The sequence below is a fragment of the Glycine soja genome, chromosome 16 (assembly GCF_004193775.1).
Source record: "Glycine soja cultivar W05 chromosome 16, ASM419377v2, whole genome shotgun sequence".
NCBI classification, from domain to species: Eukaryota; Viridiplantae; Streptophyta; class Magnoliopsida; order Fabales; family Fabaceae; genus Glycine; species Glycine soja.
In genome coordinates, this window is record NC_041017.1 from 7461496 (window position 1) to 7474818 (window position 13323).

Consider the following 13323-nt stretch of genomic DNA (forward strand, 5'->3'; position numbering starts at 1 on the left):
GGTTTGTTAACGTGGTCTCCTTGCATAGAACACTTAACGTGCCTCCTATAACCTTGTCAAATAACTTTTAGGCGATCAACCTGGTACAAGATGATCCCATGGTTATTAGCGTAGAGATAGCCAATTGCATAATTCGGAAGACCCTTGTAGACCAAGGGAGCTTGACTGACATTTTGTTTTAGAACACGTTCAAGCAAATGGAGATACTTGAATTTGAAATCCTGCCACATGATAACCCATTGTTTGGTTTTGTTGGAGAACAAGTAGGGACAAAGGGGTGTATTCGGCTTTACACTAAGTTTGAGCACGATGGTCCATTGAAAAAAGGGCTAAAAAGACGATATGTGATAGTGCATGCTCATACGTCATATAATATACTCCTCGGTCATCCTTCACTGAATGCCTTGGGTGTGATTGTTTCAACCCCTCACCTTGCGATGAAATTTCCGTTGGACAATAGAACCGTCATAACTGTGCATGCCGATTAGAGGACGACCAGAGAATGTTATATGGCCAGCCTTAGGTTACGTCCTCATGTAAGGGAGGAAGCCCTAAAAGTTGCGTGGAGGCCAAGATGGAAATCGAAGAGGTGGAGGAACTAGAACTCAATTCTGGAAGGCCAGACCAACGATGACAACCAAGTGAAGCCGGTAGAGGAGACATCCACCTTCCAGCTTGGCCCTAAGGAATGACAAGTCACTTAGTTGGGATATCAACTTTCCGATGAGACCGAAGCCATATCCAATGGACTATCCAGGAACACATTGACTTATTTGCATGGTCCACGATAGACATCTTGGGGATTGATCCAAATTTCCATTTCCATAAGTTGGCCATATGCAAATTTGCAAAGCCCATTTCCCAGAGGAAGAGGAAAATGGGGGAAAAAAGATGTCGGACACTACAATAGGAGGTTGCCAAGCTGATGATGACTCAGTTCATCAGAGAAATTGACTACACCACTTGACTTTCCAATGTGGTAATGGTGAAGAAACCAAACGAAAAATAAAGGATGTGTATAGATTACATTGACCTCAATCGAGCATGCCCAAAGGATGCCTACTCGCTTCCAAACATCGATCGCCTGATTGACGAAGCAGTCGGGCATAAACTATTAAGTTTTTTGGACGCATATTTTTTGATACAAATAGATAAAGATGGACCCAAGGGACAAGGATAAGATGATATTCATCACTAAATCTGCAAACTATTGCTACAAAGTTATGTCATTCAGTCTGAAAAACACCGAGCTACTTACTAGTGTCTGATGGACAAGATATTTAAGGGTCAACTTGGAAGAAACCTAGAAGTCTATGTGGAAGATATGGTGGTTAAATATGATGATTTAGTAACCCATATCATAGATTTGGAAGAAGTTTTCAACCAACTTAGAAAGTATAATATGAGGCTAAACCCCAAAAAATGGGTTTTTGGGGTAAAAGGGGAAAATTTATGTGTTTGATGTTAACTCATCGAGGAATACATGTTAACCCGGATAAATGCCAAGCCATCGTGAAGATGAGAAGTCCACATAATGTAAAAAAGGCTCAGAGGCTAGTTGACAGGTGTTCGCTCGACTGATAAGTGTACCAGTTTGCACAAGTAGTATTTAAACAGTAAGACCGAGTATCGTATCCTCAGGAAATTTGTTTCACTCAGATTATGTATATTTAGTATGTAAACACTTTTAACTTTGGAAATGAAATAAAAGATTCTATGATGGTTTAATTTTCTGCAATCAATTACTCTACTTATCAACTTACAAAATAAACTCAAAGCTATAAAAATGCGATAAATATCAAGGTAAAAGCATCGGGGAGTTTTCTATTGAACTTTCTCTTGCCGTATAAAAAGGTTTTTCTCTATTTAACGTTATTCAGTCTCGAGTGAGGCTATAAGTGAGTTGATGCCGATGTATTTCGTGCTAAGTATTGTAGGATCTAGAAACAAGGTACTAAATGTGGAAAAGGTAGCCCTCACACTTGTCAATGCTGCTCGTCGTCTCTGTCAATATTTTTAGAGTCATAGGATCATTGTTCAGATTGTTTGCCCCATAGCCAAAATATTGTGCAAGCCTGAGTTGGCAAGGCAGATGATGGCATGATTAATCAAACTCTCGTAATATGAGATTATTTATGAGCCAAAAGGGATTATCCGAGCCCATGCACTGGATGATTTCATCAACGAATTTCATTATCCACAACCATGTTTGGAGCAGGAATGGTGGATGGTGCATACAGACGACTCCTCCAACGGCATAGCCCTGGCATGATCTTTACATTTTGGCTTCAAAGCCACGTGCAATTAGGTTGAGTACGAGGTTCTCCTAGTAGGACTAAGGCTTGCCAAAGAAGTCAGTGCCTAAAGTGTCAGGTGCTGAAGTGATTCCAAAGTTGCAACCGAGCAGATAAACAAAGTTTTCCAAATTCGAGACCCTCAACTATTAAAGTACTACTATGCATTTGAAAAGCTCAAAGAACAGTTTGAAGAAGTTCAAGTGGTCCACATAAGTTGAGAGATCAATGACAAAGTTGACGAGTTGGCTTGACTGAAAACTTCACATAAACCCAGGCAGCTAAGAACCTTCATACTTCATTCGGTTTCTGTACCTAGTATGTCAGGTAAAGAATGTTTGCATATCGAAGAAAAAAACTCTTTAGGGTGGAAGAGAGAAATAGTCAAATACCTGAAGCACGAAACACTCCTTGCAGATACAGAGAAAACCAAAGAGCTAAGAACACAAGTTACCAAGTATATCTTAATGGCCCACGAACTATATAGGAAAGAGTTTTCCTTACCTCTGCTCAAATGTCTTGACCAAGACCAGACCAACTATGTGCTATGAGAATTACATGAAGGTGTTTGCGGTATGCGTTCTGGGGAAAAAACAATGGCCACATGAGTGTTGAGGGCTAGGTACTATTGGCCAACCTTAAAATTAGACTGCTCGAACTTTGTCAAAAGATGCATCCAATGCTAGAGGCATGGAAATTTGACACACTGACCGACCAAAGAGTTGCATCCTATTGTCTCTGTGTGGCCTTTTGTTGTTTGAGGAATGGACATCTTAGGACTTTTTCCAATTGCACCGGGACAAAGGAAGTTTTTGTTGGTATATGTTGACTATTTCACAAAGTGGGTCTAGGTTGAACCCTTCACAAGCATCACAACTCAAGCTATTCAATTTTTTTTTGGGAAGAACACCATCACACGATTTGGAATTCCGAATTCATTGGTCATAGACAACGAATTGCAATTTAAGGACTAGTGGCTAAACGAGTTCTTAAGTGGTCTCAACATCAAGCATAGGGTGATGTCGGTAGAGCACCCTCAAACCAATGGATAGGCTAAAACAGCTAACAAGGTAATCTTAGGTGAGCTAAAGAAGCGGTTGGATGGAGCAAAAGGAAAATGGGTCAAAGAGCTTACGAATGTCCTATGGTTATATAGATGCACCCCACAATTTACCACTTAGGAAACACCTTTCCTGCTAACCTATGTGATGGACGTCATGCTGCTAGTCGAGGTAGGAGAAGTCTCTCTACAAAGGCAATACTTTGCTGAGGCAAAAAACAATGAAGCATTGTAGATAGGTTTGGACCTCATCGAACAAGTGCAAGAAGAGGCAAAGGTTTTTATCGAGGAGGTTTTAACGAGGTGTGCTCCAAAAAATGACTATTAATCAAAATCTTTTTATCTTTATCTTTGATGGTAAGTTAACATATCCGAGTATATAACACTTCTCTCTTGAGTTCCCTCCTTGGCTAAGGTTGAACTTGAACGATTCATTAACATTTCCCATCCGAGTACCCTCCTTGGCTAAGGTTGAACTTGCATGATTCATTAAGAGTTCCCTCTCGAGTATCCTCCTCAACTAAAGTTGAAGTTATATGATTTATATTAAAATTTCTTATGCCTCGGTTAAGGGGTGAATTTAAACTTGCACAATTTACTCTTATCATTTTATCACCAAATACCCTTTCGGTCAAATACAAAGAAGAATGAGTTACTCGGCTAAATTAATAACTAGTATACAAATTCTTCAAAAGAAACTTTCATTAATATTGTGCCGAAAATCTACAACAATGATTACAAAAAAGTTGTACGTAAAATCCCAAAAACATATTTTCTTTCAATCCTAGGCCCTACATTATCTTCATCCTCAACCCTGACACCTTCAGCATGAAAGTCCTCTTTCGGGGTCAGTATGAAAATCCCAGAAACTTTCGTTAATATGTCTTTTAAAATAGTTATAATAAAACTAAACAAACTTATTATACATAATAATATGTGATTGAATGATAGTGTAAAATTAATTTACATGATTGTCCGTGTCTACATCATTTTCTCTTTTTTGGTTTATGTGTGTATAATCATCTAAAAAAAAGAATGTGTGCATAAATAAAATTATCATATTTTAATTTTTTTTTAGTAAATCAAGTTCAATTACGTTAAAATTGAAGAATACAATTAATTATACTTTTAGTTGAACAATCTTAAAGATAACTTATTGGAATTTATCATGATGCCATACCCATATGAAATATATAAATTAAAAAAGAATGCAAATATGATAAATATGAATACATAATTATTTAAATTTGAGAATTCATTTTTGTAAACTTCTCATATATGTTTTTTATTCCAATGGATAGAAATAAGTAATTTATGTTTATTTTTGTCATTGTGCATATCATGTTAACGTGTAGTTTTTTTATAATTAATAATTTTAAATGTATTTATTATAAAAATTGTTTTTTAAATATTATTTTTTATTAAATATAGGTTTAAATATGTTTGAGATTCTTGAAATATATTCGAATTTTGCAATTGGTCCATAAAATTTTTTTGCTTCTCGTTGGGTCCCTAAAATTGCAAAAGTTTTGTGGGAGATCTCTGCCGTTAATCTCTGTCCAAAACGTGATCCGTTAGTTGGATACGTCAGTCACTGATACACGTGGAGAGTCACGTCAAAGGTATCTTTGACATGATGTGCCACATTGATTTTTTATTTTATATTTAATTTAATTTAATAAACTATTTTATTTTAAAAAATAAAGTTAAAGTGACTAGAAACGCGGTTAATGGGCATCTTTTTTATAGGGACCTAGCATAAATTTTACATATTTTTACGAGGACCTATAGCAAAATTATCAATTTCATAGGGACTTGAAAACAAAAAGGTTCAAATTTCATAAGGATTTAAAACATGTCATTACAATTATTGATGCTTCACTATAGACCACATTATCCTACCTACTATAACACTACTTCATTGCAAATGCAATGGTAACAACACTCAACAAACCCCAAAGGAACACCTCAATGCATCCTAAAACCTTGACTATCTTTCGTTCAATGTAAATCTTAGTATGTTGCTTTGCAATTTTTTTCCTTAGTTCAACAACAACTTTAGAATTTGCTTGAAAATGATGTTCTTCTTTAGCCAACATCATCTTCAACTCCATGATTTGTTCCTCATACAAACAAATTCTTTCTTCATTTGTTGCAACCTTCAACAAATGATTCACATCCACATTACTTCCAACGTTGCCATTACTTTGAGAGTCTTGGTTCAATGATTTCTTCAAATCATCATCCCAAACCCAAAATCTACCGTCCTTAACTTCCCACAATCACAAACAAAAGCAATTTAAAATCATAGAACAAAACACAACACTAACCCAATGATGTTTCAATAAAGAGCATAAATCCTTACATTCCACTCAGCATATCACCAAAATAACTTGTTTGGATGCTTGTTGGTTCGTGATAGTAGTTGAATCACCGGCTTCTCGCAGAAGCAATGAACAACACCATGAAACCCAATCGACGAAGACAATGCTCCAACTAATACCATCCATGATGAACACCAACCCTACTCGACCCTCATGAAACCACCATGAGCCACCACCAACTTAGATCAGCTCTCGTTGGCAACACAACGTTTGCTATTCTCCTCGTCCTTGTTGCATATCAACAACCCTAAAAGAAATCAAACAATTCAACACAACAACGTAAACCCTAATGTGGTGTTACTATTGGTGGAGTCGCGTGCGACAATGGAGGTAGAAAATGTGTTTGCAGAGAAGAGGAGAAGAACAATGTTGTGGAAAATTAGGATTAATAATTTATTCATTTTTTAATAATTAATGGTTTTGATTAATTTATAATTAACTTAATAACTTAATTAATTAGAAGTATTTGTTAAGAATTATAGTCTACTAGATATATAATTGACCATATATCTATATTGCACACCAATAATTAATAAAAAAAATATTCTGATTCTAAATAATTCATAATATAAATTTAAGAAAATATTTATATTTATAAAATATTTTATAAAATAAGTAATCGGCTTAAGTGCATTTTTATTCTTAATTTTTTAATTTTTGGTGAATCTTATTGCAACAAATTAATTTGATGTATTTTATCCTAAACTTTTAAGAAACATGAATTATATTCTGTAAATTTAGTCTTAATAAAATTACACTTTTTACTCTCAACTTTTATTATTCTTTTGATAAATTTTACACTAATTTTTTTTGTAAATTTTACTCTTAACTTTTTATGTTTTTGTCAAAATTTTCATCTAATTTTTGTCCATATTAATAGATAAATGATATGAGATAAATTTGTAAGTTTCTTAAAGTTAAAGGTAAAATATACTAAATTAATTTATTGAAAGTAAAATTTATCAGAAATTAAAAAGTTAAAATAAAAAAATACAATTAAACCTAAATAGTTACTCGTGCATAACTAGTAAGGATCATCCAGTCCCGTGATTCTTAAAAGTAAAGGGTCGCATTTGAACGTGTTGAATAAAAAAAATCGTTTGGGAGGAAAAAAAAAATCCAAATTTTGCTATCGAGATTAATTATGCACAAACTGGTATTTCTTTTTATCCACAAGCATTGAACACGGTGAGTTTACAAGCAGATCCAATCCGGTTAGAACCCTTATTCACAAAACTGGTTGTTAGTTCTAAAATAAATAAATAAATATGAAGCCCCAATTCCTACCATCTCATGATTATTATTTTTTAGTGACTTAATAAAAAAAGGTCGTTGAATTGGACGCAAACATGGGGTGAGTGAGAGTGGCAGTCAGATGGTATTATACTTATTATATATAATCGTTGAGCTTTGTATCTGACTGAGTTTTTGCATGGATTCTTCTCTCTCTCTCTCTCTCTCTCTCTCTCTCTCTCTCTCTTTTTTGTTTTTTTTTGTTTTCTTGTGTCGGATCTCTTTGGATTAGGATCTTTGTCCTCGTGTCTGATTCTTGCTCTTCTTCAATGCTTCCATTTGTCATTCTTTTATTTATGTCATAAATCTGATTTCTGCAGGTGGGCTTTCTGTTTTTTTTTTCTTTCAATTTTCTGTTTTTTTTTTCTTTCAATTTTCTGTTTTTTTTAGTGCTTTCTTCTTTTTCCCGTATTACAATCAAATGGGGTTTAAATATTTTAAATTATTTTCTTTTTCTTGGACAAAATGCATTGTTATACTTACTTGGAGGGTTCTTTGCTCTTTGCTCTTTTTTCAAATGTCACACAACTCAATCAGTGATGCTTCAGGAGGAAAACAATTCATCAGTTCCAACAAGGAAAACATACACCAAGAAATGATTGTTATGCTGCTATTATTTGGTGTCATTTCTTATTTATTTTTATGCTTTATTCCATACCAACAGAGCATGGTGAAGAATGAAGATCTAGACTTTCCTTTATGCTTTTTGAATGGTGAATGAGTGTTTTGATCCAATGCCATGTGAAAATCATAGAGACGAGTGCGTGGAAAGTAGCAAAATATCGGTAACTGAGTTATTTCTTGTTCTCTTTATCATTTTTTGGTTCCGCAATTTGGATCAATCATGGGAATTTGTGTATTCATGCATTGGTATAGTTGTGGTAATGGTGTTTATGTGCGTATCAACATTGGTTATTTGTCCTCTACAGATTACTGATTCCTTGGTTTTTGTTTATTTTTTAAGTGATTTAATCTAATGCTGTTAATTCATTGTTCTTCTTTGACTTCTGTAGTTAAACTAGGATGATTGGATAATTTTGGATAAAGTGTTTTTTTGAAGTTGAATGAGCCATAGTACATGGCTGATATATGCTTGTTTGGTTTCTGTAGTAGATAGGAAACCGTTTCTATTTTCACCTTTATTTCAGTATTCCAGCATCTTCTAAACTATTATTGGAATCATTATTATCTGGGGTGAAACAGAACTATAACAGAAACTCGATTTCTTGCCAGGTGGTTGGAGAGTTCCAAGTGCCCTATTTTGTTAGTGATTATCTATGTTTGATAAATGTTGATAACTAATTATTTTCAATGAGATATGAATTTGATTCTTTTTAATTGTTGGGTATATAATTCTTTACAAGATATATGAGTTGAGGGAGTATGTTTTCATATTCCTGATGTTGAGTTTATTGCTTTTCTACAGATAGTTGATTATTTCACAGACAATGAACAATCAAGATGGAAAACCAGTCACTCAGCCTGACAAGAGCAGGATTGTCCCTATGGCAATCATATTTGTGGTGCTATGTGGATCTTCTTTCTATATGGGTATAATCTTTTGTTCTGAGAAGGACAGGTTTTTGTCAATTTACAGTGAGAAATCAATTGAATCCCACAAGGAGTCATCAATAATTCCTCTGCAAATTAAATACATCAGTTATCCTGAATGCAGCATTGACTTTCAAGATTACACTCCATGCACAGATCCAAGGGTAAAATTACTAATAATAGTCTCTTTTTTTCTTTTTTAATGTTATAGGACTTATAGAAGAATGTTTCCTTATTGATTAAGTATGCTTAAATTTTCAGAGATGGAAGAAGTACATCTCCAATCGGCTTACTTTGTTGGAACGCCATTGCCCTCCAAAATTGGAGAGGAAAGACTGCTTAGTTCCTCCCCCGGATGGATATAAGCTTCCAATTAGATGGCCAAAGAGCAGAGATGAATGCTGGTACAGGTATAATTTATGTATAATAAGTTAACAAGATAAAGTTCGCTTAATTTAAATTCCCTTTAATTGATAGTTTGCCAATCGTTCATGTTTTCTGTTATGTCTAATTTCAGCAATGTTCCAAATGAGTGGATTAACAAGCAGAAGTCCAATCAGCATTGGTTGAAAAAGGAAGGGGAGAAATTCATTTTTCCTGGTGGGGGTACTATGTTCCCCAATGGTGTTGGTAAATATGTTGATTTAATGCAAGATCTGATCCCTGAAATGAAAGATGGAACCATTCGAACTGCCATTGATACTGGATGTGGAGTGAGTGTTTTGTTTTTTCCTTTTTCTTTTTATTTATATTGGGAATGGCTTGCAAAATAACCATTCTCAAAGTTCCTTCATTACTAGTTTAATTACACATGCTGATTCATTTAGTTGTTGGTTTTTAACTGCTGCAGGAATATATTTTAAAATCATTTTATTTTGTACCCCAAGACAGAAAAACCAATTAATTTTCATTTTGCAAGTAAAATACCTATCAAGAGGGTTTATGGTAGGAAGCATAAGGATAGGAACGATGTATTAAAAATACTTTCATTGTATTCTTCACTTACATCAATGTTCTTGTATCTTCCTGATACAAAAATAGGGGTTTTGGAAGTGCCAGTGATATATTTCCTATTTCTTGACTCTAATTCTGAACCAGTCCTATTAATCAAACATGTTATAGACAAGACTCACATCAATTAATCCACATACCTGTACATTAGGTTGCTAGCTGGGGTGGTGACTTGCTGGATCGTGGGATTCTAGCTCTGTCTCTTGCACCAAGAGATAACCATCGAGCTCAGGTTCAATTTGCTCTAGAGCGTGGTATCCCTGCAATTCTTGGTGTCCTTTCTACACGGAGACTTCCATTCCCATCAAACTCCTTTGATATGGCTCATTGCTCCAGATGCCTAATCCCATGGACAGAATTTGGTACCTTTTTTGCTGGATTTTGAACTTTTAGTATTTAAGAAATAGAATTTATTCCTGTTTGTGAGACTCTTTCTAGTGATCATGAACTTTAGTACATTACCATTTTGTAGATGCTTAAATTTTGGATTTCATGCATCTGCTGTAAATACATTGGGTTCTATAAAATCAGGCTTTGTCTAGATTTCAATGAGCACCTGGATTTTTGAATCTTAATCAGCAACTTTTTACTACTTTGCTTTTAATAAAGATGAAGTCATCACTATTTGAGGCGTTTTTCCTTGCCCGAATAGTATGCCCTTGAATTGAATAGGTCCAACATTTATTTCAGGCTTTCAAGTTCACTCTAATTTTACTGTTTTGATGATTTGTTATTTGTTTCTGCTAATCTCTTTATGCTTAGAGCTGAGAAGTTCACTCTAAATTCTCATTCTTTTTGACGAGGTATCTTATTTTAGGTGGAATTTATCTCCTTGAAATTCACCGGATACTTCGTCCTGGAGGATTTTGGGTCTTGTCTGGTCCACCGATCAACTACAAGCGCAGGTGGCGTGGATGGAACACAACCATTGATGCAAACAGATCAGATTATGAGAAGTTGCAGGAATTGCTGACTTCATTGTGCTTTAAAATGTTCAATACAAAGGGTGACATTGCTGTATGGCAGAAGTCTCAAGACAACAATTGTTATAATAAGCTGATTAGAGATACCTATCCACCTAAATGTGACGACGGCCTTGAACCGGATTCTGCATGGTATACTCCACTTCGCTCCTGTATTGTAGTTCCAGATCCTAAGTTTAAGAAATCCGGTCTGTCATCCATTTCTAAGTGGCCTGAGCGATTGCACGTTACACCAGAAAGGATTTCAATGCTTCATCATGGAAGTGATAGTACATTCAAACATGACGACAGTAAGTGGAAAAAGCAGGCTGCGTACTACAAGAAGTTGATCCCTGAGCTTGGGACTGACAAAATAAGAAACATAATGGACATGAATACAGTATATGGAGGTTTCGCTGCAGCCTTGATTGATGATCCTGTATGGGTCATGAATGTAGTCTCATCTTATGCTACCAATACACTCCCTATGGTTTATGATCGTGGCCTTATTGGAACCTTCCATGACTGGTAATTTGAAAATATTGGATATGAACCATAAGGTTTTTTATTTATGAACATACTTTGTTCTTGTAAGATCTGATGATGATTTGATTTTATTATGGTAGGTGTGAAGCTTTTTCAACATATCCTCGAACATATGACTTGCTTCATCTTGATAGACTCTTCACCCTAGAAAGCCACAGGTGACTATGTGAACTCATTTTGATAGGACACCAATTGGTAATTCAATAAAATATAATACTGAACATAGAAATCACACACAATACAACAATACACTTGCTGTCCTAGAGACAAAAGTTTCCAACTAGTATTCTCTATTTACAAACTACAAATAGCGACACACTTGCCTAACTACATATCCTATCTGATATACTCCTAATACGTAACATCAATCAAGCAATTTCTAATACAAAACTAATACAGAACTGCTAATAAAGGATAAGTTATTTTCTATTACATATACTCCTAATAATAACTGCTCCAATCTATCAATGAATCGTATCGAAACCCACTTGAATTATGGTTCTCATCACATTAGCTCAAGAATATGTTGGTATAGACTCATAAATATGTGTTGTCTTCAATGCTTGGGGATGAGTTGGGTTTTGAGTCTTGATCTGATGTGATGTGACTCACTTGAGTGTGCTTTTGGTATTTCGATTATTTTACAAATTTTTTGGTCCAAATCTATCTCTTGATCTTTTCATTATTTTTTTTAAAATAAGTTAATTTGAATGGGCATTAAATATATTTATGAAAAGGTGATAAAGTTATCTTTTCCTTTGTTGTTCCAATTCAATTCTCCTTAGGTCTTGCTTTGCAACTTTAGGGTCTTTTTCGTGGTGAACTCATTTAGATTGAGACTGATGAAGGTATGTTTATTCTGAAATTTATGCTCTCTGATTTAGTTTCTAACAATTGAGAGAAAAGTAGCATCAGCACTTTAAAATAATAGTTGTACTTGTGTACACACATTTCTGTATTGAACTCTTCCTGGACACTTGGGATACACCTAGCTGCATTTTACAATATTTTTAGTTATATTTTTAACATCAGTAAATGATACAGCAACATTTTAGTATCTCTATTGTGAGTACTCATTAACTTTTAAAACATTGATTCTCTTTTCGGATTTAACATTTATGTTAATTATACTAAATAAATTCTACTAATACTATGTTGAGTCCTATTATAATTTTTAAAATTTGTTGTATCTCTGACCCTATGCCATATTGTATCTATTCCATGTTATATTCGTGTGGGCTAGCTAATCTCTAGATTGGAGTAATATTTTCTAATTGCCATTTGCCAGAATTGCCATTTTGTAATAGTAATGACATTAATTGATTGGGGGAGGTAGCCTATATGGATCACACGACGGCATTTGGCTCAGTTAAAGAAGAAAGTTTCAGAGTTGATATTTACTATCACTCTTGACAATTTTCTCCAATATCTTTCTTAGCCTCCCTCTCCTCTCATAAGATTAAAAACCACAATATCTACATTGAATTGAACTGCTTATTTAACTTGCATGGTATACATTTGCATCTATGGCTGACACTGAACTTATTATATTCTTAAATATGCCTGGATTGCTCTGACAATTATTGTTACCTGCCAGGTGCGAAATGAAGTACGTGCTGCTGGAGATGGATCGAATCTTACGGCCTAGTGGGTATGCAATCATTCGCGAATCCAGTTATTTTACGGATGCTATCACAACCATTGGTAAGGGTATGCGTTGGGAATGCCGTAAAGAAGATACTGAGAATGGCAGTGGCATTCAGAAGATATTAGTATGCCAGAAAAAGCTATGGTATTCATCCAACCCCAGGGTTCAAGATGACAAACTATGGAACTAAAGCAGTGGTGAGATGGTGGAGGAGAAGCAAAGGAAAGCAAATGCAGAGTATGTTGACTCGAATTCTATAATATAATGAGCCATGAATCAGCCAAGTTCAAATTTTTCTGAAGAACAAGTGGTAACCAAATAATCTGATCTTGTTGGTTAATTTATAAATATAGAGAAAATTTTCATATATGCATAATTATATATAACTTGCTTTCTTTTAAACACCCTCCACCTCTGCAGACAAAAAAAAATGTTTGTTTAGTAACAAAATGCTGCCAGCATGAAGGAATTGAACCCCACAGGAAGCATATGATTTCCCATGAGAGCTGTCATTTGAAGGATGCTGATATTTTTGTACAGGATATTTGTTTTCACAAAGAATGGCACTACACTT

The 13323-nt window shown here is 34.7% G+C and overlaps 1 protein-coding gene across 8 annotated transcripts; it reads left to right on the plus strand.

Annotated features, from left to right (window-relative positions):
* The first annotated feature begins 6809 nt into the window (after window positions 1–6809).
* LOC114390350 (probable methyltransferase PMT20) lies at window positions 6810–13059 on the plus strand. Of its 8 annotated transcripts, none has more exons than XM_028351059.1 (9): window positions 6810–6926; window positions 7696–7816; window positions 8462–8746; window positions 8844–8992; window positions 9100–9295; window positions 9745–9955; window positions 10411–11083; window positions 11182–11259; window positions 12699–13059. In XM_028351059.1, exons 2-9 carry the CDS (start codon window positions 7742–7744, stop codon window positions 12937–12939), a joined length of 1908 nt encoding a protein of 635 aa, XP_028206860.1. In that variant the 5' UTR covers window positions 6810–6926; window positions 7696–7741; the 3' UTR covers window positions 12940–13059. The 8 variants fall into 8 exon arrangements, with proteins under 8 accessions (XP_028206860.1, XP_028206864.1, XP_028206861.1 ...); XM_028351060.1 differs by lacking the exon at window positions 6810–6926 and adding an exon at window positions 6932–6952; XM_028351057.1 differs by lacking the exon at window positions 6810–6926 and adding an exon at window positions 6959–7351.
* The last annotated feature ends 264 nt before the right edge of the window (window positions 13060–13323 follow it).